The following is a 27,010-nucleotide window of genomic DNA, read 5'->3' as shown; positions in this document are numbered from 1 at the left end:
TATATTTATTATTATACTTATTATTTTCACTATTACCACTTATTATTTTATTTTAATGTTATTGTGTATTTATTTTCAATATATATGTATATTTATTAATATATTTTTATGTTATTAATATTTATAATAGATATTATATATGTTCATTTATATATATATTATGTATATATTTTAGTGTTATTATGTATACACTTTTCATTCCTATTATTACACATACTTTAATATATATATATAGCACTATTAGTTTTTTTATATTAAGTTTACTTAACTTTACTTATTATTATATGTTTATATATACTTTCATCCTTATTTCGCGGTTAATACTATTGTTATCATGTCTAATATCGCATACGTTGTTATTGTTTTTTAATTGCTTTAGTTATTATTTGTTTCGATAACTCTATTATTTTTTTTGTTTCCTGCCCATTTTACATCATCTGTTGTTCACTACTTTAAAGATTTTATTCATGTTTTTACTAATTTCAATAAATAAGGCAATGAACCGATTTAACATTAAGTCATTGATTTCATCGCTATGTTGGATGAAATTCGTAGGCTCGTGTTAAAAACGGGACACCTTTCTAAAAAAATCGAAAACTAAAAATTCTCATTTTTTAATCGGATCACGATTAAATGTCAAATTGAATTCGTATTTTTGAAAATCAAGACAACACCTGTTTAATAAAGATACCAACTTTGGGCGTCGCGAGGGTGCTAATACCTTCCTCGCACGTAACCGACTCCCGAACCCAACTTTATTTTGGTTTTTTTTTCACGTAGACCCAAATTCAGCCTTCATTTTTGTTCAAAAATAAGTTTCCTTTTCTAAAAAATATGATTTATTAGGTATCCGATCACACCTAGAAAAAAGGATCGGTGGCGACTCCCTTTTTTAATAAAGTCGAAAGTCGGTTTTCAAATTTTCAATAAATCGACTCAACTAGCGACCGAAAGCAAAAATTTTTACGTCGCTACAATACTAGTTTTTAATAGTACAAATACATGAAATTTTTAACATAAATAACTAATTTACTCTTTAATCTAACATATAGAGACTAATTTACCTATTTTATTTAATATAGAAAACGAAATACAATCTAACTCCTAATACATGAATTTTCATGTATTCTTACCAAATTTATCAACATATCCATTATAATGCACACACTAATTATGCAAGCATAACACCAAAAGAAGAATTTAACAAGAATTAATGTAGAATATTCACTATGATGTTAGCTATCCTAGATAGAAATCAACAAATTGCTTAACTAATTTTTACTAACGGCTGTGATTAAATTTAAACACATATCTTACTACTAATTTTAATATCTCTTTATTACAGTATTCAACATCACTACTAAAATATTTAATCTCACCACCATTATTATTTTCAATCTCATCCGAATCTTCTATATATTTTGTTATTTTGACTAAGTCTATAGATCATATATATGATCTAAAGATAATTGTAAACAGATTGCCGTAAGAAGGGTTCAAATGTCTGGTTGACAGAAACAACGAATTGCTATAGCAAGAGCCATGATTAAAGCACCCAAAATCCTTCTATTAGATGAGGCAACAGGTGCATTAGACTCTGAATCTGAAAGTATTGTACAAGAAGCTCTGATAATGCCTCTGTTGGACGTACAACTATTATCGTTGCACATCGTCTATCCGCCATTAAACATACAGATTTAATTGCTGTTGTCCAAGATTGCCAAGTCAAGGAAATTGAGTCACATGATGAGTTAATGGTCAACAAATAGACCAAGTCCTAGAGAAAGGAAATAATGATTTGTCTATGGATGACTTAGCTTATAAAACAAACATGGAAAACAATATTACAACAAGTTCACTAGATCTTGCTTCACTAGTTGGAGAAATGAATGTGGAGGATAAAAAAGATGTTTACACCATCTTTGAAGAAATTGCGGCCTTCACTTTACTTGAGTGGAAACGAGCTACTTTGGGATGCTTAAGTTATTCTTCATGTCCATTTTATGGTCCATGAAAACTAATCATTTTAAGATTCATGATTTCTTCTCTCAACAATAACGTCCCTAAAATTTGAACTTGAGTTCTCTCCCTAAGAATGCAATGTGCCTTACAATTGCATACCCACATTATTCCATCATATTGTGATTTGATTCGCTTTTATTTCTAGTTTAATGTAGTGATTTTCTTTCAGTTAGTTAAAAAAATGCTTCTAGTTCCTATATTCTTCATATATTTGAAATTTAATTTCTCTATTTTTTATTTTTAAGAATTTAGTCTTTTTATTTGTTATTTTAAAATTCAAGTCAAATTGTCAACCTGTTAAAAATTTTTTAATTAAATTCACTAGAATGATATTTCAAAATTAAAAGAAAAATGCTTATTTGTAGCCATGTCACGGAAAATTGGCATTGTAATAAACTTGAATTTAACAAAAATATTTTAAGAGTGTTAAGAATTGGGACTAAAATTTAAAAAGTAGAGAGGCTAAACTCTTTAAAATAAATGTAGAAAAATCAAATTTCAAATATACAAAGAATATATAGATGACTTGATTGTTGGTATTCCAAATGGTTTGCCATCTGAATATGGAAACTTAATCCCAAGAGTGTTGTATGTTTCCAGGTGAGGTCATTAGTTGGTGATGCAGTGCCTCTTGTTGTGCGAACCATCTCGGGTGTAATTGTCTCATGTGCTATGGGCCTATTCATTGCATGGAGACTCGCCATTGTCATGATTGTTCTCGAACCTCTCATCATCCTCAGCATCATACTCAAATTACTGTACTTAAAAGAATGTTCGAGAAAGCTATCATAGCAGTACAACAAGATAGCAGCAAACTTACTGCAGAGGCAGTTTCCAACTATCGAACAATTACTGCCTTCTCATCTCAAGACCAAATTTTGAAAATGCTGCAAAAAGCACACGAAGGTCCAAGAAAAGAGATTGTTAGACAATCTTGGCTTGCAGGATCTTGGACTTGGATCAGCTCAATTGCTTACTGCTTGTATTATGCCTTTTGATTTTTGGTACGGTGGAGAACTCATATATGTCAAGGATATATCACTACCAAAGCCTTTATTGAAACATTGCTCATTTTGGCTAGCACCGGCACGTTCATTGCTCAAGCTGCAAGCATGACATCAGACTCGGCCAAGAGCTCGAGGTTGTTGGATATTTGTTTACGATATTAGACCGCTGCAAAAGGATTGAACCTGATGAATCTAATGGTTACCTTGCTGAGGAAGTTCCAACACTATTTTCTAACACAGTAAGGGAAAACATACCATACGGAGCATCGGGTAAAACCGATCGATGAGTCCAAAATCATTGAAGCAGCCAAAGCTGCAAACACACATGATCTCATTGCAGATCTAGTAGATGGTTATAATACCTGGTGCAGAGACAGAGATGTGCAACTATCTGGAGACCAAAAACAAAGGATCGCCATAGCCCGAGCCATTGAGGAATCCAACAATATTATTATTAGACGAAGCAACCAGTGCACTTGACAGTGAATCTGAGAAAGTGGTGCAAGAGGCATTAGATCAAGTGATGGAGAGAAGAACCAGTGTAACACATAGGCTAAGCACAATTCAAGATTGTGATCTTATTGCTGTGTTAGACAAGACAAAGGTAACCATTTATCTTTGTTAGCCAAGGGGACTACAGGAGCTTACTACGCTTTGATTAATCTTAAGCTATTTGTTTAACCTCGAAGGTTCGTGGCTTTAGAAGATTCACCTACCCTTATAGTTTGAAAAATACAGTCACTTACTCCCTAAATTATTTGATGAAAAATAAATCTATAAAAAGTTCATATGCGATTGGGGCATATATCAAAATAAATATAGTTCAAAGTTCATATGCGATTGGGGCATATATCAAAATAAATATAGATTGAGAACCCATACACAATTTACATAAAGTAAGCCTCAAACATAGGATATTGAAGTTTTTAGTGTTTGAACATCACCGTTAAACTAAGGCTCATTGACCGTAAGTATATTTCTTCTTCTTCTTTTTTTTTTTTATTTCTTACCGGTGATGATTATGTTTTTTATTAATAAAATTTTATAAATAGATCACAATGGGATTTATAAATTTTTATTCATACCTAAAGAGATAATTGAGCATTTTTTGAAATCATAGGGATAAATATATTTTACATTAACCATGAAGACATAAATATCTTTTATTTTTAGTAAATCCCAAACAACAAACGTGATTAACGCGATTCAGACCCAAGCTATACTTGGAGTAATGAACACCCTTAACCATCATATTATCATATAAATTATTTTCACAACCTTGACCGTGAAGAGATAAGTATCTTTTACCCTTTTATCATAAATTATTTTCATTTTATTTTTATAAATTACTTAATCTATATCATGTAAAAATTATAGAATCTTAAATTTTAAATTTTAAAAAATCTGTTAAATTGTTTATATTTAAAATTTTAATAAAAGAAAATTGCATACAATTTTTAAATATTATTTAAAAAAATATATTTTAAAGTAATATGTTATATAATGTATTAGGAATTGGATTGCATGTTCCCCTTTACTCAAAAAATAAGTAAATTAATCCCTATACATTAAATTAAAGAGTAAATTAGTCATTTTGATAAAAATTCTATCAATTTCTATTGTTAAAAACAAAGGCAAACCCGTAAAATTGAGAAATTTTCATTTCTCCATTGAATTTTTTTTAAGAAAATTCTAATTAGGCCCCCTTAAATTTTTGAAAACTCTCATTATACTTCTTTTTAAAAAAAATAATTAAGCTCTCTTAAAACTTTTAAAAATTATCATTAATCCCACAAAAGTTTAAAAATTTTAATTAAACCCCCAATTTGTTTTTTAATTTTAATTAAAATCCTAATTTTTTTTAAAAAAATTAATAGTCCTCCAAAATTTAATCCTAATATCTGCCACTACATTAATATGAGATATTTGTAGTATGTCATGTGTTATTGTTTGGTTATTAAGTTAATTACGCTAATTTCTAATAATACAAATGAATGAAATTTTGAAAAGAAAAATAAATCTTATTTTTTTTATCTAAATTATCGAAATTAATTTAAGAAAGCTGCATCTTACTACTAAGAGGGTCAAAGTTGTAATTTAATAGAACAACGCCGCTCCTTAATTCATTAAAGGAGCTTCATTTGTAGGGTTTTAGACCTTTAGGGTTTTATTCTTCTTATTATAGCCTCTCATTTTCTTTTTTCTTCTTCTTTTCTCTGAACCAAAAATGGCTGCCCAGACCGACAAAGAAATCGAAGAGATCCTCGCCGCTCATCTCGAACAACAGAAAGTCGATGTAACTTTTTTATCATTTTCTCTACTCCTTTTATTTCCTAAAATATTTGTTTCTTCCTTTCCATTGATTTTTATGTTTTGGTTTCACAGTCGGAACAAATTGTAGTTGAAGATGACGTTGATGAAGACGACGATGAAGATGAGGACGATGACAAGGATGAAGATGATGCCGTAGGTGAATATTCGTATTCAGTAGTTTCTTAAAATTTTAGATTTGGATTGAAATATTTTAAATAGTGGTTTAGTATTTGGTTAAATTGTGCTTTTTTTAGTTTAAAAATAAATAAATTGAGATGCATGGATAAGCGAACTGGATCCATAGTCACTAGCTACTAGGGCTTGATTTTGGAATTATGCTTCTACTTGACTTCCTAAGTCTAGTTGATCTCAGAGTATTTCAAATAGTGGATTTAGCTCTTTTCATGTCTTTTAATATTGTGGTTAGTTTCATGATATGTTACTTGGACTTGGGTGAGTATCCGATATTGGCTGTCATGTGTCGGATATCTGATATGAGTACCGTTAGATTTTTAGGGATCTTGAAGATCATATCTCCATATCCATGTGTCGGATGATGAATGAGTCCGAACAACATAGGTTTCATAAATTGTCATACCATCTTGTGTTCATCAGTGAAAAGATTAAATTGCCAATGCATAAAGTTCTTTATTTGTTCTTTCTATGCTTTGTAGAGATTTTAATTTGTACTATCCTGCAAAATGTTTTAAGCAGTCAAAAAGAGTTTTTCTGGCTTGTGAAATACATTTGATATTTACTAATGCAATACAAATTCTATTGATCACTGTGCTCAAAGTTTCTTGTTAATTGCAGAACTGCACTTTATATAAAAGAGTGATCCATTGATGGTTGTTAATATTTCTTGACTTCTATTCGTATTAAGATTGAGATCCGTATTTCTTTTTCCCTATTGTATGTACTATCAGGACATCATGATGGAGAAGGAGCAGCTAGGTCAAAACAAAGCAGAAGCGAAAAGAAAAGTCGCAAAGCAATGTTGAAACTTGGGATGAAACCAATTCCGGGTGTTAGCCGAGTCACCGTCAAGAAGAGCAAGAATGTCAGTCCCCTTTCCTTATTGTTAACCGTTCGTTACTTCCCTGCCTCAATAACTGATTAACTGTTGAATTTCAGATCTTATTTATCATTTCAAAACCAGATGTCTTCAAGAGCCCCACATCAGATACCTATGTTATTTTCGGAGAAGCTAAGATCGAGGACTTGAGCTCGCAATTGCAGACTCAGGCTGCTGAGCAATTTAAGGCTCCTGATCTCAGTCACGTAATCTCCAAACCTGAACCCGAGCCATCAACATCGGCTCAGGACGATGAAGAAGTAGATGAGACTGGAGTCGAACCAAAGGACATTGAGTTGGTAATGACACAAGCAGGAGTCTCGAGGTCGAAAGCTGTCAAGGCACTCAAAGCTGCAGATGGGGATATTGTTTCTGCTATAATGGAGCTAACAACCTAAGGATGATGTTCACTAGTGATATATATGGGGATGGATGGGGTTGTGTGCTTCAGGTTGGATATATTTTTTCTAATATTACCTTATTATTTTTCAAATTTCTTTTAGAACGATTTTTATTTTTTCTTTCTTGTTACTATTTTAGTCGGTATAGGGAGCATTTGATACCATATCAAGTTTTGGTTGGTTTGAAACATTTTTCACCTCAATTTTTTTTGCAACTTGAACACTTTTAGTTTGCAATTTCAATAGATTCATTTCTCATTTAATTGACTGGATTTTGCTTTCTATCTCAGCCTTAATATTGGTAGTTTTGATTTAATAAAGCTTCTGAGATCTGCAGAATTAGTTTTAAATTAAGATGATTGAGTATTGACCCAAATCATCTCAGAAGCTGCATCTGCAATGCTCTTAAACTCTGGCCTACTGAAAAACCGGAAGTAGATTGACACTACTTCCCCAATCAACACCGGAAATGTTCCGAGTGCAATAAAAAGACCATGGTTCACATCACAATGCCTTGAGAAATCTCAGGATGCGCTTCACTGCAACAAGGGAGGAAGAGGTTACTAAGGTCAAAATTCTTTGACCTTCAAGGTCAGGACAAACATGGAGGAAGAGGTTAATTTGTCCTTCAAGGAAGCCAAGCTGGCTTGGGACCGAAGAATACACCAATTTGTTTGTTGGAATTTTACTCACTCTAGCTAGCACGTATGAGTTGGTACGGCCTTGACCCGAAACCACCCTACCAACTTCGAAAATTAAAACTTCCCTTGGAAATGCGTCCAAAACATCCTCTGACTAAGGAACTTTCACAGCAGCGAGGTCTTAACCTTCATGAAACAAATGCGTGTCCATTTTGGCGGAGATCGACGGGGCCCGTTGACCTTAAATAAATGCATGTCCATTTTTTATTTATTATTTTCTTTAAGATTCTTTTAAAATTTTAATCGGATTGATTGGACTGGCAAACTAGTAATTTCACCTGTTTAGCCATCAATCCGGTTTACATTGTCTTTATGTTAAAATTTTTAAAATTTTCCTATTTACACATTAATTCAGAAAGTAAATTATTAAAATAGTCATTTTTATTTATTTCACGTCATATTTTAGTTACTTATGTTTCGTGTTGTTATATTTTAGTCATTAAATTATTAATTGTCATTAATGGTGTAACGATAAATTATCATTTCAAATAAAAATTTTAGATTAATTTATACAATCGGTCTTTATATTTTTTGTTTTGAGTAATTCAAAAACGTTCTTTTAACTTTTATTTTTTTTATTTTCCATTCTCTTCTACTTCTCTCTATGTTCTCTTCCCTTCTCTATTTTTTAATGTAGTTTTTCTATATTGTACATTTGTTAAAAGTAAAAATATAGGGATTAACTGTAAAATTTAACTTAAAATTTTCAGTTGAAATGATGATTTAACGTGCCACGTCATATTATCGTTACATTGTTAAAGGTAATTAATAGTTCAGTGACAAAAATATTACAACATGATAACGTAAATAATTAAAACGTAACATTTTAAATATAGGTAACGAAAATATAATTTGAGGGAAATGAAAATTACTACTTTAACCATTTACCTCAGTCCAAAATGCCAGGCCAAAGAGACCTTGAGTGGGGCGCTGGTAATAGCAAAAAAGAAAGCGTCTATAGTAATTTACTTTTTTTTTTTAAATTTAATTCCTAAAATTGAAAGCCAAAAGCCAGTATATTTAGATCTGGCCAAAAGAAAAGAAAAAAAAAACTACACAGGAAAAAAATATTCCTTCAACGAACCGTTCCATCTCCCTGTGATTTTCTGCCTTCCGACAGGTAAATCATCTTACTTTTCTTTTGTCTTTCTTTCCAACATTTTAATTTCTTTCAGACAGTAAACCCTAGATCTCTTTGTTTCTATATTCGTGTTTTAGAGAGAAAAAAAAAGGAAATGAATTTTACTTTTTTAATTTTTTCACTAAAAGTTTGATTATTGTATAATTTGGTTTTATTTAGGGCATTATTTTTGTGCATAAACAAGTAAAGATGGATAAAAGCTGAAGTGGGTATTTGCTAGTTTTGAAGAAAAAAGGGGAAATTTTTCGGGGGGTTCAAAGGCCTAATTTTCATGTAATTTTGGTTCATATAGGAGCTTGGTTTTGTGGGTAAACAAGTTTAAGGAGGTTAAAAAGGCTTGTTTTTTGTTTGTTATGGAAGGAGGGGTAGCCGGAAACACTGTACCACCGAATTCATTTGATAAATCTAAAGTTTTGGATGTAAAACCACTACGTTCTTTGCTTCCGGTATTCCCGGAGGCACCGAATGGTCCGCCTTTTTTATGTGCACCTCCTAATGGTCCTTTCCCGACTGGGTTTTCACCCTTTTTTCCATTTAGTGGACCACAAGGAACACCGTTGACGCCTGGTCTTAACCAAAATCTCTTCAATTCAACTGCTATGCCGATTCGCTCGTTTAGAGCCGAACCACCACCAGCTTCTAATGGTGAAAATGTGCAAAGCAGTAATAAACGCAAATCTGTTGGCCCGAGTTCTGTCAAAAAGAAAGTGAAGAGAAGCAATGATTCGGAGCTTGCACTGGCTGCACTTACTAATTTTAAACCTGGAATCATTGCAGCTGAAAAAGATGATGGTAACCGGGAACTTGTTGAAAATGTGCTTATGAGGTTCGAAGCACTTAGGAGAAAGCTTAGCCAAATGGAAGATGCAAAGGAATCACATTCTGGGATTTTCAAGCGTGCTAACTTAAAAGCTGGCAACATTATGTTCACGAAAGGGGTACGGACTAATGGAAAAAAGCGAATTGGAGTTGTTCCTGGTGTTGAAATCGGTGACATTTTCTTCTTCCGAATGGAGTTGATTTTAATCGGGTTGCATTCTCAATCCATGGCTGGAATTGACTTCATGCCTATGAAGGCTGATATTGAGGGAGAGCGAGTGGCTATAAGCATTGTTTCGTCCGGAGGGTATGAAGACGATGCTGAAGATCCCGATGTTTTGGTATACACCGGTCAAGGTGGGAATGCTAGTGCCGATAAAGAAGCATCCGATCAGAAGCTTGTGAGGGGCAATCTTGCTTTGGAAAGGAGCTTGCACCGAGCCAATGAAGTAAGAGTTATTCGGGGTTTCAAGGATGCTACTCATCAAACTTCTAAGGTTTATGTATACGATGGGCTTTACAAGGTCCAAGAGTCGTGGATGGAGAAAGGGAAAACGGGTTGTAACATGTTCAAGTATAAATTAGTAAGGCTCCCCGGGCAAACGGGTGCATTTTCGACATGGAAATCCATTCGGAAATGGAAAGAAGATCCGTCTTCAAGAGATGGACTTATTCTTCCAGACCTCACTTCAGGTGCTGAAAGCATACCTGTTTCACTTGTAAATGAGGTCGATGATGAAAAGGGACCTGCTTATTTCACATATGTCTCGACTGTTAAATATCCAAAATCATTCAAATTAGTACAACCTTCATACGGATGCAATTGCCGTGATGCATGTCAAGCAGGAAATTCAAACTGTTCCTGCATTCAAAAAAACGGAGGCGATTTCCCTTACATTACCACTGGGATTCTAGCTTGTCGAATGCCTATGATATTTGAATGTGGTTCCTCGTGCCCTTGTTTTCGTAACTGCAAAAACCGGGTTTTACAAACTGGTTTTAAAGTTCACTTTGAAGTTTTTAAGACACGAGACAAGGGTTGGGGTCTACGGTCATGGGATCCTATTCGTGCAGGTACGTTCATTTGTGAATACGCAGGTGAAGTTATTGAAAAAATTAAGGAAAAAGCAGACGGGGATGACGGTGAAAACAACGATTATGTTTTCAATACTAATCGAGTGTATGAATCCTTCAAATGGAATCATGAAACCGAGTCAGCAGAGGAAAGATCTGACACTAGTGAAAAGTTCGATATTCCGTCTCCTCTAATCATAAGTTCAAAGAACAGTGGAAACATAGCTCGATTTATGAATCATAGTTGCTCCCCGAATGTTTTTTGGCAACCGATCATGTTTGAACATAACAATGAAGCTTTTCTCCATATTGCTTTCTTTGCTAAGAAACACATACCTCCAATGACCGAGTTGACATACGATTACGGTATTCCACAGTCGGATGAAACCGAAAGTAACAACATGGAACACGGGAAGAAGAAGTGCTTATGCGGATCGCTGAAATGCAGAGGCTACTTTTATTGAGGTTACAAAAAAGCTGTATCATGTAGACAAGCAAAGACTTTTTGGGTTTTTGGATATCTAATCATGTAATTCTATATGCTTTTTCATCTCTGGTTTTTGTAGCTCAGAACTGACAACATATGTGAACCAAAGCATGATGATGTTTTTTTGTTGTTGTTGTTGTTCTCTGGTTTGTAGGAAGTTAGGTTTTGGTTTCAGGTTCACTTTGTTTTCATATTTCACAATAGTAATAACAGTCAGGATTTGAATTTTGAATATCTAAAATGTAGGACTATATTTTTAAAAATAAAAATATATTAATTAAATTTTAAATTTATGAAGAGAATAAAGACTTATGATAAATTTTAATGTATATTTTTCTCCAAAATTATTTATGGGATTAATTTTTAATGGAATCGAGAATTAATTGAATATAAACTAATTGAATTTGATAAAAAGTTAGAGGGAATCGGATTTTATAATTTTTTTAAATAATTGTTAAATTTTTTAAAATAAAATTTTAATAATATTTGATAGGATGAATCATTGATCCGGTTAGAAAACCGAAAGGAGAATAATTTCAAAGTTGTTTCTGTTTCCAAACATCCATCTCCCTCTGGCATGATCACAATCCAAAGCTCTCCCATTCTCTTCTATTTCCCTTACTGCTTGTATTTCGAGCTTCGATCTATTTCTTTTTTCCCCTTCTCTCGTTAACCCTAACTCACTTGTTCCCAACCCTCTTCCTCATTCTTTCCAAATATAAAAATCCTCTCACTCCCAACTCCGATTAACCACCGGCTTTTTGCTACCGAAGATATTGATTAATTAAGTTTCTTAAGGTAAGGATCGTTTCCTCTTTTGTTTTTTAATGTCATTTTTTGTATTTTTTGTTGAAAATTTTTTGAATGTGAATGCACTTAGCATTTCTATTTTAGGGTTACTTGGCTCTTATCATGAAAAATTAATTTAGGGTTTTAGATTGGAAGTTTTATAGGTCAGTAAATTTATTTGTGGGTTTCGTAGTGTTGACGTTTGACTGGTGGGTATTATTGGGTTTAGGGTTGATTCCCTATATACTTTTATGGAAGGAATTTTCTGGCTACTTCAAGCTGATAGTATATGTGGGTTACGTGAAGAAATTCATTCAGAGGGATTTGGACAATTGCAATGCTAAGTTTTAAATGATTGATAGATTTTTGTTTCTTTTTTCCATTTCTTTTTTTTTTAAGGATGATAATTCTTTTGTCGTTGTCGAAATGTGGGTAAATTGACTTCAGATCGATGGGTTTTTTGGATAATTCTTTATTTTCATGAGCTTTTGTCTGTCCTAAATATCTTGCCTCTTTTTCTTATTTTTTAATTGAACTTTTTATTTCGATTTCACATCAAGAAAAACTGTGGGTTAAGGTTTGCTAATGCTTATTGGATCGATGATGCTGATAGTCTTTTTTTAGATATAAATTTGGTTAAAGAGTAATGGGATTGCTTTAGTTTTATGATATAGAAGCATTAAAATGAGAGATTTAATTGCATTCATGTGTTTATATTTTTTCATTGGATTGGGGCAGTTTTGATGTTTTATGTTTATTAAGCCTATGTAATGATAAATTTGTAGCTTTAATTGTTTCATTGGTGCACTTATTTGTATTTGAGAGCTTTATTTGGTCATAGTCATAGAGAATTTCAGCCAGCTTTATTATGTTGTTTTAGTTAACATTACTAGAATTTGGAATGGAATGTAACGGTCTTTCCCCACTAATTATTTTCATTGTTCTCTCTTTCGAGAATCATCGGAACTTTGGTTGGGCTAATTGTTATCTGATAAAATTTGGTTTTTCTATGGTATGGTATGTATTGTTGATTTCTATTGATTAGATGAACCCTTTTTTTTTCTTGATGGTTATTGTAAGTCAAGAAGTGAAAGGTGCAAATGGAACATACACGTTAGCTAGAAGTAGCTATGATATACACGTGAGTTTACTCATTCGATCAAAGATATTAAGGAGCTATAAATTTCTCATAATTTTGAACATTATGAGGTTGGATGCTTAGGTGGTTGTTTGAAGGTACACTAAGTTCTCTTGCCATTAAAAAATTGAATGTGTATTCTAACAAAAGCTTACCCTATGCAAGTTTCTGGTTATCTATATTTTCAGATGCTTTAAAATACATATGAGTTCAATTATTGTGTTTTTGAACCTTTTCCATTTAAACAATATCCATCCTATTTCCTGATTCCCTCTTACAAATAAATCCTTCTTATCTCCATTTCATTCTAAATTGAGCTTTGAAACTTTAGGCAATCAAATGCTTTGGTTGCAAAGGGATTTGACAGTGTTTAGGTTTTCAAATTGGGGTTTTTTTGTTAGATCGATTTGAATGGATGCCATGATCGGGTATTTTCTCCCGAGGGATTTGGGTTGGCCAATCAATAAATTTAGGGCTTTTTTTCCCCAAAGCTTTTTGAATCTAACGTTCTTTTTCTCAAATTATTACAGGTGAACCAAACAAGGGTTTTACTTTCTTTATCTTTTGGTTCATTGGAGAAGAGAAAAATCTTATTCTTGGGTGACTAGGAATATGAATATGAGCAAAAATAATAGTAAGAGTAAATTCAAGCAGAAGCAAAACAAAGTTGAGCTGCTTCTTCTAATACTTTATGTAATTGGCTTCTACATCTTTTGCATCCACCGCTCTCTTCGCCTTTCTCGGGGTACTTCTTTTCTTTCTTCTTTCTTTCTCAATTTTCTTTTGGGTCTTTTCTCATACACTTGGAGTGCTATATTTTGTAAATTCAATTGCTTATTTGCTGCAGATCATTTCTCCAAACTCCGTGGCTTGCGTGTCGGATGGCTTTTCTCTCCTGCTCGCCTCAATGTATGGTATCTTTTATAAATTTTTCACTACTTGTTTTAATAAATACTCAGTTCCTGGTTTGCCCTAATTTCTCCTGTATTTCTATTAAATGTAGGATGCTTCTGATGACCAATGGAGAAATTTCCGAACAAACTTACCCATTCTTAGCCTTGTTTTTGGAATCTTTACCTTGCTTGCTAATATCTTCAGGAAATTATTCCGTTTGAGAGCCAGAGGGATGTCCTTTCTTTGGTTTTTCCTTTCTCTCATTTACCTTTCCTATCTTCACGGAGCTTGGTTAGTTTTAGCTTTTCAAGTTTGCTACTTAAGCCACTTGTCTTCTTCTTTTCTTGCTTTGCTGGCTTATGTTCACCTTGTCCACATTGTTTTCACAGCATCCTTTTTATCTTTTTAATTGCTTCATCAAACTTTCTCCTAGTAAAGGTTTAATTCTTTCTTCTCTTTCATTTCTTATGAATTGTTTGCTATATTCTAGCTTGTTTTTTTAATACCATTACTAGATTTCTGTTTCTGCAGATATTTGCACGTGCAAAGTACTTCACATTTCTACTTTGGATTTTCAACCTAGGTTTTCTTTTTTGCAACCGTATTTATCAAGGATACTCATTCTCTATATTTGGGTTAGTAGTCTAAGCTGCAAGATGTTTACTTAGTAGGGAATGATATATAACATATATGTATATGGTATGCTAATCTTGCTTACTGTAATTGCCTTTTTATAAATTTTGGTTGCAAGCAGGGAATACTGGGAGTATTTGGACAATTTTCGAGGCACATTTAGATGGCACATTTGCTTTAACTTAGGTATGTCCTTGCATTTCTGGTCTTATTTATGTTACAATTCAGTAGCAAATGAAAACCTGTAGAAATCAGAGTATTTTTTTTTAGGAGATATGATCCCTTAAAATAAGGGATTTTAATAAAGAAAATATCTACAAAATATTCCTAAAATATTTACAGAATATTCCTACACTCCCCTCAAGCTGGGTATACATTGTATAATCCCAGCTTGAATAGGAATTTATTGAACACAGGTTTTGGCAAAGCCTTGGTAAGAATGTCTGCAATCTGTCCTTCTGAAGGAATGTAAGAAAGAGTGGCTGTCTTTTTGTTGACTTGATCAGCAATAAAATGCCTATCAATTTCAACATGCTTTGTTCGGTCATGTTGAACTGGGTTCTTGGCAATCTGAATGGCAGATTGATTATCACACAAAACTTCAAAGTGATCCTCCTGATTTGTGCCAAGTTCTTTTAGTAATTTAAGTAGCCAAATTCCTTCGCATATCCCCAAAGCTAGTGCTCTAAATTCAGCTTCAGCACTACTTCTTGAAACAACAGATTGTTTCTTACTTCTCCAAGTTGTAAGGTTACCCCAAACAAAAGTGCAGTACCCACTAGTGGATCTTCTTTCAGTGAGATCTCCAGCCCAACTAGAGTCTGTAAAAATCTTAACAGTTCTGTCTTGTGTCTTCTTAAACATTAAGTCGTGTCCTGGAGTTTTCTTCAAGTACTTGAGAATTCTATTTGCTGCTGCCATATGCTCTTCAGTAGGATTAGTCATGTGTTGACTTATCACATTTACGGGAAAAGCTATATCTGGCCTTGTCAAGGATAAGTAGATTAGTTTCCCAACTAACCTTTGAAATTTCTCTCTGTCTACTAAGGACTCATCTTCTTTATTGAATCTCAAGTTTGCCTCCATTGGTGTATCAGCCGGCTTACAGCCAAGAAAACCAGTTTCTTTGAGTAAATCAAGTACATACTTTCTCTGGTTGATCACAAGTCCTTCTTTTGATCTTGCCACCTCCATTCCTAGGAAATACCTTAGCTTTCCCAAGTCCTTGGTTTCGAATTCCCTGTTTAACAACTTCTTCAAATTGCTAATCTCTTCCTTATCATCTCCAGTAAGAATGATGTCATCCACATACACAATTAGGATAGCTTTCTTATTTGTAGAAGTTACCTTGATGAAAAGCGTATGATCGGCAAGGGACTGCTTGTAGCCATTTTGAAGAATGACTTTAGTGAACCTCTCGAACCAAGCTCTGGGTGATTGTTTTAACCCGTATAGAGACTTGTTGAGCTTGCAAACCTTGTTGCTACCTTCAATAGACTTTGAGCCAGGTGGCAATTGCATATAGACTTCTTCCTCAAGCTTGCCATTAAGAAATGCGTTTTTTACATCAAGTTGGTGTAATTTCCAATCGCAATTTACAGCCAAACTTAGGAGTACTCGAATAGTGTTAAGCTTTGCCACAGGTGCAAAAGTTTCTGTGAAGTCTATCCCATATGTTTGCGTGAAACCTCTGGCCACTAGTCTAGCTTTGTATCGTTGGATACTGCCATTGGAGTTATACTTTACAGCAAAGATCCATTTACAGCCGACAGCCTTTTTTCCTTGAGGAAGGTCTGTAATGGTCCAAGTAGCATTTTTCTCTAGTGCACAAATTTCCTCTTCAACAGCCCTTCTCCATTTTGGATCCTTTAGAGCTTCAGCTATGCTTGTGGGAACCTGTTCTTTATCCAAAGTTGCTGTAAATGCTTGAAAAGACGGCATCAATAAATTATAACCTGTAAATTTTTCAATAGGATGCTTGGTGCACTGTCTAACCCCTTTTCTAATAGCAATAGGAAAGTCATCTAGAGTAGTGGACTTACTGATTTCTTCTTCCATTTCGGCAGCTGGACCCAAATCCAATTCTCGGCAAGAATCAGATTGCAAAACAGTCTCAGGGATATGTCTTCTTTTCTTGTGTAGACACGAAGCTGTTTGGGTGATGGTGTTTTTTGAAGACTGTCAATTGGAGTAGGTGTATTTTCAGGAAGAGTGTTTAAAGTGGGTGTAGGTGAATTAGTCATAGGTACTACAGGAGAATCAATGGGAGCATTCACAGGTGACAGATCTGCAGGTAATGGCGAACAAGATGGCAATTCTGAAGGTTGAGAATGAAGATTAGAAGGAGATACCTGTTGTGGCTGAAAATCACTCCATGTTTTCCCCTGAATTTCAGCCTGAGTGAAATAGGAATCCTGCTCATAAAATGTTATATCCATAGTGGTCAAAAAGGAGGATGATAGCATTTATAACCCTTCTTAAGTGAAGAATACCCAACCAATACACATTTTAAAGACTTAGGATCTAACTTGGACTTATTAGGAGCAATATTTTGGATAAAAACAGTGCAGCCAAAAATTTTAAGTGGCAGAATGGAGGAGATAGGCTTAAAATGAGGAAAGTGCTGCAAAAATATAGATTGAGGCGTTTGAAATTATAAAACCTTACTAGGCATCCGGTTGATTAAATATGTGGCAGTTAATAAGGCTTCCCCCCACAAATATTTAGGAACATTAGTGGTAAATAGAAGAGAACGAGTAACTTCAAGAAGGTGCCTATTTTTTCTTTCGGCAACGCCGTTTTGCTGTGGGGTTCCAACACAAGAACTAATCTGAACTATGCCCTTTTCCTTAAAAAAATCACCTAAAGACCTAGCAAAAAATTCACTGCCATTATCAGATTTAAAGAGCTGGATTTTAGACCCAAATTGAGTGAGAACCATGTTATAAAATTGCACAAAAACACTAGCAGTTTCAGATTTATCTTTCAGCAAATAAGTCCAAGTTATCCTACTGTGATCATCAATAAAAGTGATAAACCACTTACAATTATCAGCATTCTTCACCCGAGAAGGGCCCCAAATATCACTATGGATCAAAGCAAAAGGGTAAGAAGGCTTGTATGTAGAAGGAAAATAAGATGATTTAGTATGTTTGGCAAGAGAGCAAACTTTGCAAGAAAAAGAATTAGGCCTTTTATTAATGAATAGAGCAGGAAACAATTTTGCAAGGTATTGGAAACTAGGATGGCCTAAACGAAAGTGCCATAACATAACAGTATCAACTTTTCCTAAAGCGGTAAATGACTTGGAGATCTCGATTTTAGGAGAGGTAGGGAGGATGTAGAGACCATTATGCAAGCTGGCCTTACCAATCATCTTCTTCGAGTTCAGTGCCTGCAAAGTACAATCACGATCATTAAAAATTACAGAGCAGTGCAAGTCTGTGGACAATTTACTAACAGAGATGAGATTGCACGCCAGATTTGGTACAAAGAGAACATTTTTAAGTGCAATCTGTTCATTGAGAATAACAGTGCCATGTCCCTCTATTTTGCACAAGGTACCATCAGCCGTTTTGACAGCTTTACCAAAGGTATGGAAAAAATTGTGAAACAATGCCTTGTTACCAGTCATATGATCCGTAGCACCAGAATCGAGGATCCAATTAGGAGTCAACTGGGAGGAGAAAAATGCAGTAGAAGAAAGGTTACCTTCTGGATCTTTTATGACCAGATTACCTTCACAAGACCCTTCAAGAAAATTGTTGCCATTCAATCGATGGCAGGTGATAGTCAGACCAGACGAATCTGATGGAGCATCGGAACCAGAAAATTTTCTGGATTTGAAGTAATCTCCGAAGTAGGAGGAGTTTCGGACATGGTCTAGGTTGAAAAAGAAATCGTAACCTAAGCTGATACCATGTAGAAATCAGAGTATTTTTTTTTTTTAGGAGATATAATCCCTTAAAATAAGGGATTTTAATAAAGAAAATATCTACAAAATATTCCTAAAATATTTACAGAATATTCCTACAAAACCTTCTAAGCTAATGTGCAAATGAAATGATAGAACATTGGTATAGAAACCAACATTGGTATCCAATAGCAGAAGAGAAATAGTTTTGTAGTGAATGGTGTATAGACCAGAAGTTAGCAAGCGCTTGTGCCTGGAATGGTCCATCTTGGCATGCTGTTTATTAATCTTTGGTTGAACTGAACAGGTTGTTTAGGTGATCATAAATTCGTTGTATAATGTCATGAATTACTTTTTTATTTCTGTCGAGCATTCACTACTATTTAAATTCTCATAAAGTAGCTTTGATATTTAAAAGTTGAACAAGGAGGACATTTACTTAAAATGTATCTCCCTTACTGCAGCTTGTAGATTTACAAACAAAGGCCAACTTGAGAATATATGTGTATAAAAAAAGGCAATATACTTATTGTCTATATCCTGATTCTAATACTGAGAATTCTGAATTTGGGGTTCTCTAAGTTCTTCCTTCTTTAATGAAAGAATGATATTCGTTCGTTAACTTTCTAACTCTTTGGCTAGTATTTAACAGCTCACACGCATCTTATGGAAGGTTTTATATTTATTTATTTATTTTTCTTTTTATTTGGAAGTTGTTTTGCGCATGATAAGCTTTGGCTACGATTACCATTGGGCTCATCAAGAATCTCGTTTTGATCAAGAGGTAGTTTCTGCTATTTATTTTTCTCCCTCTTACCCCCCTTCCCCTTCTTTTGCTGACGCTTCCTTTTTTCTAGTTCAGATTATCATTGGAATTGTCCTCTTGTGTCCATGTTATGCATGATTCCTTGCTTTCTTCTAATTAATATCAATTTGACTATGAGGTGTGTTATCATATCTGTTAGGCTAATGGACAAAGTTGCTAGACAGTGGAGAATCACATTGTAAGTTGTCTAGGAATTGTAGTTTCACCTTCAGAATTTGTTAGTCTTGTACAAGGACATTAGTTTTTCTTTGCTTCCTTTCTGCATTTCTTGTGCATCCATTAAACTGGGTGCAGTCTTTCCAATTAAGTTTAGCATCACACTTGTCTCTTTCATTTGCCATTAATCTTCAAACTCTGGCTTCAAGAGTGTAAACAGTGTTCCCGACCTTCACATAGTACTTTTGTGAAGAACAACTTTGCCAAGAATTTTAAGATATCCTGCATTGTGGATCTATCCATTGAAAGAACTCTCTATGTTTCCTTTTCCCTTAGAAACTTTTCTGATTTCTAGGTTTACTTATTGCATGTTTGCTTGAGAGTTTATATTTACACAGAAAATATGTATATCTTGTCTGACTTGAATATAAGGTTTTCAGATAATTCTGTTTCTGTAATTGCAGAAGCATATCCAAAGATGCCATGTTTGTAAATCAGGAAAAAACTGTTATCAAATTCTACAGGTTACTTGCTAACTAGATAGGAGCCCTACTCTTGTTACTATTGCCTGAAAGTATTACTTCATTTTCTCATAAAATACATGTCCCGTGCAGGAGAGAAATGCCCATATGAATGATTATACCTTTACAACATACCTCAGTTATCTGGTGTATGCACCGCTTTACATTGCAGGGCCAATCATAAGTTTTAATTCATTTGCCTCCCAGGTTTGTCACTTCATGATGACTACTATTGCTTTTTCTTCTCCTTCTCTCCATACACAGAATCACCCTTGCTCATGAATGATGAGAGTGTTGTTAGAAATTAGATACCTTCTATAGTTGAAGTGAAACCACAGCCTGCTGTTTTACCATTTTTTTGATGGAAATGCAAGTTATTCAATAAACAAACTGGAGAAAAAATATAGTTATCTACTCTAGGCTATTACTAAATAAAGGATTTAATTGGATGAATTCTTGAAGGTTGAATGTGAAAGTAGAAACCATTTAGCTATTCCTGCACTTGTGCATGAGCTATTGAACTCATGCACCTTCATCCCTCAAGTTAGAAATAGAAACTTGAAATTTTTTCCATATGAACTGTCTGATCAACCAAAATGCACTACTTTAAATTCTCAGTTGTATTTGGGAACTTGGATTTGAAAGAGAGGATTTCTATTTCATACATATTGTAATTGTGTTATACAATTCAGAAAAACACGACCTTCACGATTATTTTCAAATTCATGGATTCGTTAGATCTCTACTTAGGTGGAATTGGAAATTGACATACCAAAACTAAAGAAGGGAATTCATAGTGATCTTCTTAACCATCCTCGCAACATTTTAATGAACCAAATCCCATCTCTCAAATCTATCTTTCCCAAACATTTACTGTACCTCTCTGTCTCTCTGTCTCATATTATGTTGCTTATGTATGTGTATTCTAAGACTGTACATTTCTAGTAAAACATACTGATCTGTTCTATGTGGTGTAGTTTCATTAGGTTTTCTTGTTACGATATTTTGCAGCTAGATGTGCCACAAAATCATTACTCGATCAAAGAGGTGATTTGGTATGGGTTACGCTGGGTATTTGGTCTGTGTCTTATGGAACTAATGACTCATCTGTTTTACTTTAATGCCTTTGCTACTAGGTGAGTTACTTACATTTTAGTGTACAGAAACTTCTAGAGCCTACTCTATTCTAAATTTTTCTTTTTGCAATGACCAGTGCTTCATGGAAAATGTTATCTCCTATGGACATATTCATCGTTGGATATGGGGTAAGGAGTTAATGTCTAGTTATTTGAATCTGTTTTGGAATTCCTTAAAATATGATGGGTTACATATTTACATTTTAAGGAAATGGCAGAGCCTTAGATCTAGTGTAATATGTGAAAAGAGATGCAGTTTCCATTTTTCCCTAGGACAGAAGAGAAGTGACTGTCTAAAAATTGGATGGTATCTCTGTAAATACGAGTGAAAAAGAAATTGATCTGGGAAGTATTTTCCATCGAGAACATCTGTTTGCTTTTCAAAGAAGAAAATAAAGAAAATCCAAATTATCTTTTTGTTCTTGTATAATTGGTACCATTCTTGAACCGGTCCTGATGGAAAGGGCTCATTGAGGGTGGTTAATATCTTGACTGTTCATTGATTCTCAAGCACCCAATGTTTAAGGAAATATTTTCTTTTTTTAACCAATATTGAGAAGTGATGTATAGTTAAAACAAAGATATTAGTGGAGCTAGCTAACACCATTCCTCAATTGTTAAGAACGGAAGTCGTATGCTTCTACCCATAAGGGGAAAATAAGAAACTTACATCATCAATGAAAAGTCTGTCTATGATATGAGCTCTAAAATAACTTGGAGGTTAAATTTTCTATATGCCACAAGTTTTCCAATTTTAAATGCATAAATTATTAAAATTAAGTCTAATGCTATTCATTATACTGTTACAGGTCATAAATTTCATGTGGTTAAAGTTTTTCCTTATCTGGCGCTTTTTTCGGTTTTGTTCCCTGGTATGTTCTGTCTAAGGATGATGGTCTGATTGGTACTTTTTTCTCCCTTTATATGCTGCCTTGTTGAGTTCCTTCTTAGATGGTTTAATCCTTGGTTCATATCACTCCTTTAGTAATAATTTGTGCCAAGATTATAGCATGGTATTTTGACCCATATGAACAAATCCATTTACACTGTTATAATTGTAGATAGCTGGAATTGAGGCCCCTGAAAACATGCCAAAGTGTATCAATAATTGTCATGACTTGGAAAGTTTTTGGAAAAGTTGGCATGCATCCTTCAACAAGTGGATTGTGAGGTTTTCATTTGTCGACACTTTTTCTACTGCTCACTTTTCTGCATTTTTATGTTTTACATGCTGACTTACAATATGGTATAATTTTTTAGGTACATGTATATTCCTCTTGGCGGATCTCAAAGAAAGCTAATCAACATATGGGTTATATTCACATTTGTTGCTGTATGGCATGATTTAGAATGGTATGAAAAGTTACTGGGTTGTTCTTTGCTTTGTTCTTAACGAGTAGCCTATTCCTTATGTAAATGCTTATTGCCTTCGGTCATAGGAAACTTCTTTCATGGGCATGGCTCACATGTTTATTCTTTGTTCCTGAATTGTTGGTGAAGTCAGCAACAAATGCATTCCAGGTTAAGTCAATGTTCTCTAGCAATTATTAATTTTACATATTTTTTATGACTTTTTGAACCTTGTTAGTTAGCCTTAAGGCACCTTGATCCGGCTGACATCTGTCTGGGAAATAATCTTTTGTTGTGAACTGCTGGCCTCTAATCATGCATGCAAGTAAAAAAGAGGTTGTATAAAGCATAAACGACTGGTCTTGTGAGTTTTCAGTTATAGTGGCTTCCGTAACGAGGACTTGAAATTATTTAAAATATGGCTCAATTGCTTTATCTAGATCCTAGATCAAATTAGGTATTGAAATAACACCCCTATATTTGAGGAGTGCTGTTATAAAATAAGGCAATGAAAATTTTCTTCTTCTTTAACAAGCTTCATGATTTTCTTAGTTCAATTTGCCATTTTTTTTTCTTTTTCTCAGGCCAAGGGCGCTTTGGACGGATTTATTTTTCGTGAACTTAGAGCAGCTGGTGGTACCATCACAATCACATGTCTCATGGTAAGTCTTAGTGTGTTCATGAAAAACCTAATATTGCAACTTCTTATAGACTCCAGATTTTTTCATGCAAGCATTTTATCTACATCTGATATTGTGTTGTGTTCTACTGTTTTATGGTCAAGGAGTTTTTTTCAGTTATAGAATTTAGGCTCAAGTCATTATTTAGCCCCTGAACAATACCTATTTTCCCACATGGTACTTAAAACATTTTTTTGTCCCACTTTGATACCTAAACTATCATTTTTTGTTTTAGTTTACCCCAAAATAAAAAAGTTGCCGATAAGAATGTGAAACATGGCATACTCTTATTGGACACTAGTAATTTTTGGGGTAAAATGGGACGAAAATGATAGTTCAGGTAATATAAAATGGGACAAAAAAGAGTTTAAATACAAAAGTGGGAAAAAGGTATAGTTTAGAGGCTAAATTGTGACCTTAAGCCTAGAATTTATTTTAGTTGCTAGCCTTCTCTTCAATGCATCTTTTGCTAAAGAGCTGAGTCAATGAATTTTCGTGGGAGCTTTGTTCTATTAAGGGATGTTTACTAGCAACGACGAGCCTATTTTGAAAATTTTACCTGTCAAATTGATGACCATGAGTTTGTTGGATTATTGAATGTTTTTTATGCCTGTTATTAAGGTTCCATATGGTTTATGTTTTTCCTATCTAGTCATTTTCTTTACTTTAAGCTTTTTTAAAATTCCTTTAAAGCGGATGCTAAAGATAAAGAACTCTATCATAGTTTGATTTTAAATGGAAAAATAATTGAACTGTAGCATAATAATTACATACTTAGTCTATATAACATGAAATTGTGCATTTTCTCATCTAAATAATATTAAATATCCCATATATGATCCTTTTAAAAAATATATTTTGCTTTTGCAGCCAAAAGCAATTTCTTCTTACTTGCTTCCAAACACAATGTAAATGATAAAAGCGCCAACCAGATGGAACCTTATTGTACGGAATGCAAGCAAAACTTTAAATGAAATAGATGTCTTTTTGCAACTGCAGTTTAGAACACAAGTATCTGCTGCCCAAGGGAAATAGTCTTTGCATCTGCAATTTACCAAGCTTTTCTTGATGCAGGTTGCTAACCTTGTTGGCTATGTTATTGGTCCGTCAGGCTTTAGTTGGTTGATTTCTCAGTTCCTAAGCAAAGAAGGTAAGGGAATACCTTTCACCCTGTTTTATGCATCTCATGTACCGTGTAGCTGGCTGATTAATGCTTTACCCTTTTTTTCAGGACTTAATGTCTTTGGCTTTATGCTGCTGACATTTTATGTGGGAACTAAGGTAAACGGCATAAGACACCTTTACTTTACACTGCATCTGGTAGGAAGGACAGAGGAGAAAGGAAAGGGAAAAAAAAGATAATCCAAAGGTCAAAGTACAAAATAGAACAAGTTTTATCTTAACTATTAGTCAGGCGAATCTAGAATTTTTTTTTTTTTTGGGGGGGGGGGTTCAAATTTGAATTATAAATTTTTATCATGTATTAATGTATGATTTTATCATTTTTAAAAGGAGTAAATAGAATTTTCTTTTTTCATTTTTTGGGGGGCCAAAGTGTAATTTTCCCCTATATTAATTTATAATTCGGTCATTTATAGGGGGGAGGCTAGAATTGAAAATTTCCTCCTCCCCCCTATCCGCCCCTGCTATTAGTTTAAAAATTTTCGTCCTCAATCTTCTCCATCCTCCCTGCCAAACGAAGGATTAATTATTTTCTTGATGCCTGTCTGGCTAGCACTAATTTTTACCTAATAAAACTTTTACATGCAGCTTATGTTTCATATAAGTGATGCCAAGCAAAGTATGCAATGAAGTTCTTTTCTGGTGTGCATGATCATCCATATTTGGTGCCTTGATCTGGTAAGCATCATAATACTATACTATATCCATAATGTTCATTCATACTGGAAGAAATTGCTGGAGATTATGATAGAGATTCATGCTACATATAATTCTGCTCATTTGAGCTATCTATGGTGTGAAACTTTTGCATACTGTCTCAGGATCAAAAACTTTTGTATGAAAGGCCAAATGATACTTCTGCACACTGATACCCTGCAGGCTGCTCAGCTGCTTGAACTGTAATGTGACAATAACAGTTTCAGCAAGAGTCTATTTTACAAAAACAACGTTCATCCTTGGAATGGTGCAATGAGACTACCTAGCAGTAAGCATCAATTTTCAGGTAGTTGACACTGCCCTTCATTTACTTCTAATTTTTTACATTTATGTAAAGCGTCCATCCTATTCTTGGATTTGCAATGGCCAATAAGCCAAACGGTTTTAAGGTAGTTGGCACTTAGAACAACTCAAGCAACATCCATGTTTAAGATGATAGAGTTGTAAGGTATTTGGCATTCATATATGTTTAAAGTCTTGCAATAGGTATTGTACCACTGGGTTTTAGATAAAAGTGACTTTTTTGTATGATGTTGGTGTGAACAAGTAGTAGAGCACATGTGTGATTTTTCTTTCTATACTATATGAAAATTTGTGTTTTCTATATTAGTGAAGTTAATGATTTAAAAGTGCAGATGATTGATGAGCATGGTATCATGTGGTATGGAGTAATTTTAATGTCTGAATAAGTAAAATTGAAGTGAGTGCATGAAAATCTAGTATTTGTTTCATAGGAATGCTATTGGATGGAATAGCCTCCCAAATATCATTCTCAGAATGCCCATAAAACTAAAAATTATAATAAAAAATGTACCAACAAAAGCAAGCAAAATGGGAAAGAGATTAAAGGAGTGGGATGCTGTGGACTTCTTCTGTAGAATTACAAAAACTATAGTGACTTTTATAGAAAATAAAACTAGAGATGGAATTCTGTGGGTATGAACATAGCGTAAGTGAATTTTTTCGTATATTGATCATATTACCCCCAGCAGACAGAAACAGAAACAGAAGTGTACAGTTAGAACCGGCAGTTGGACCGGTCGGTCCGACCAATCAACCTGGATTACGGCTGGTTCTCACTGCCGGCCAAATTTGGCATGCATTTTCACATGACTTAAAATCCCCCCCACTTTTGTATAAAAATCAATAATTAGGTATTTAGAAAATGTCCCAATTAACCCCAACTTATTTTGTTTTCTTATCCTATTTTTGCGGCTGCATTAATCAAATTTTTTAGTATGGGTCGGTTCACCTCATTTTAACTCTTTCAAATAAATTTCAAATTTGTATATATTTTTTTTTTTGAAAATTATAGAAAGAGGGTAAAGTCTTAACAGTAACTCGATTAGCGCGACTTGAACCTACACTACGTCTGGGGTGGTAAATACCCTGACCTTTAGGCCAACACACGAGTTTCAATTTTGTATATTAATTTAAATTTAGTATTAATGTAATACATTAATTTTAAATTGTGGAATCATATATATATGGAATTTCAATTTTAGTTCAATTTTTATAACCACCAATCAGGGATAAAATTAAAATTTTTTGTTCAAGTAGGGTGAGATAAAATTATAAAATTTTAAAGGTGTTGAAGTTAAAAATTTTATTCTAAAAGGACTTCAATTATATAATTATTTTTTAGGAAGGGGAAAACTAGAATTTTTCCATTTATACTACTGATTAAAGGACTTAAAATGAATGATTAATACTTAAGAAGTAGTACTAATGATATTTTCTCATTTGACCAAGGGGGCCAAGTTCCCTTCTTGCTCCCTAGCTTTGTCTTTGTTACTGACGTGACACCATTTTATATTTATTTATTGTATTCACAAATGACTATATTACTAGATATAAAAGTAATTAAATTAATTTATTTTTATAAATGCATATAATCTAATTAAAATGAAATTTTCACATATATAATTAAAGTAAAATCAAAATTTTATATGTATAATTTATAAAAATATTAAAATTTATGTGTAATTTTGAGATTTATAATAAATATTTATTTTTTAAAATTGGTACCTAAGCT

At 33.7% G+C, this 27,010-nt stretch overlaps 3 protein-coding genes across 10 annotated transcripts; all 3 read left to right on the top strand.

Annotated features, from left to right (window-relative positions):
• Positions 1-5,162: 5,162 nt before the first annotated feature.
• On the top strand, positions 5,163-7,081 carry LOC107954470 (nascent polypeptide-associated complex subunit alpha-like protein 1). Its single transcript, XM_016890044.2, has 4 exons — positions 5,163-5,325; positions 5,415-5,499; positions 6,269-6,402; positions 6,477-7,081. Exons 1-4 carry the CDS (start codon positions 5,257-5,259, stop codon positions 6,813-6,815), a joined length of 627 nt encoding a protein of 208 aa, XP_016745533.2. The 5' UTR covers positions 5,163-5,256; the 3' UTR covers positions 6,816-7,081.
• Positions 7,082-8,371: 1,290 nt separating this feature from the next.
• LOC107954467 (histone-lysine N-methyltransferase, H3 lysine-9 specific SUVH1) lies at positions 8,372-11,274 on the top strand. Of its 3 annotated transcripts, none has more exons than XM_041084376.1 (2): positions 8,372-8,639; positions 9,438-11,274. In XM_041084376.1, exons 1-2 carry the CDS (start codon positions 8,381-8,383, stop codon positions 11,015-11,017), a joined length of 1,839 nt encoding a protein of 612 aa, XP_040940310.1. In that variant the 5' UTR covers positions 8,372-8,380; the 3' UTR covers positions 11,018-11,274. The 3 variants fall into 3 exon arrangements, with proteins under 3 accessions (XP_040940310.1, XP_016745527.1, XP_040940309.1); XM_016890038.2 differs by having other exon boundaries at positions 8,511-8,639; positions 8,820-11,274; XM_041084375.1 differs by having other exon boundaries at positions 8,531-8,639; positions 8,953-11,274.
• A 271-nt stretch (positions 11,275-11,545) lies between these two features.
• LOC107954468 (membrane-bound O-acyltransferase gup1) lies at positions 11,546-25,579 on the top strand. 6 transcript variants are annotated; one of them, XM_041084377.1, is made up of 21 exons: positions 11,547-11,838; positions 13,498-13,712; positions 13,815-13,876; positions 13,971-14,152; positions 14,251-14,299; positions 14,393-14,496; positions 14,613-14,680; positions 19,121-19,191; positions 19,854-19,913; positions 20,004-20,117; positions 20,922-21,046; positions 21,124-21,175; positions 21,856-21,918; positions 22,108-22,217; positions 22,307-22,399; positions 22,486-22,567; positions 22,981-23,058; positions 24,151-24,226; positions 24,308-24,357; positions 24,847-24,936; positions 25,138-25,579. In XM_041084377.1, exons 2-20 carry the CDS (start codon positions 13,580-13,582, stop codon positions 24,886-24,888), a joined length of 1,614 nt encoding a protein of 537 aa, XP_040940311.1. In that variant the 5' UTR covers positions 11,547-11,838; positions 13,498-13,579; the 3' UTR covers positions 24,889-24,936; positions 25,138-25,579. The 6 variants fall into 6 exon arrangements, with proteins under 6 accessions (XP_040940315.1, XP_040940311.1, XP_040940312.1 ...); XM_041084378.1 differs by having other exon boundaries at positions 25,080-25,579; XM_041084380.1 differs by having other exon boundaries at positions 11,548-11,838; positions 14,616-14,680.
• The last annotated feature ends 1,431 nt before the right edge of the window (positions 25,580-27,010 follow it).

The sequence above is a fragment of the Gossypium hirsutum genome, chromosome A13 (genome assembly GCF_007990345.1).
Source record: "Gossypium hirsutum isolate 1008001.06 chromosome A13, Gossypium_hirsutum_v2.1, whole genome shotgun sequence".
Taxonomy (NCBI): Eukaryota; Viridiplantae; Streptophyta; class Magnoliopsida; order Malvales; family Malvaceae; genus Gossypium; species Gossypium hirsutum.
Note: the sequence above shows the minus strand (reverse complement) of the source record. Positions and strands in the feature narration are given on the sequence as shown.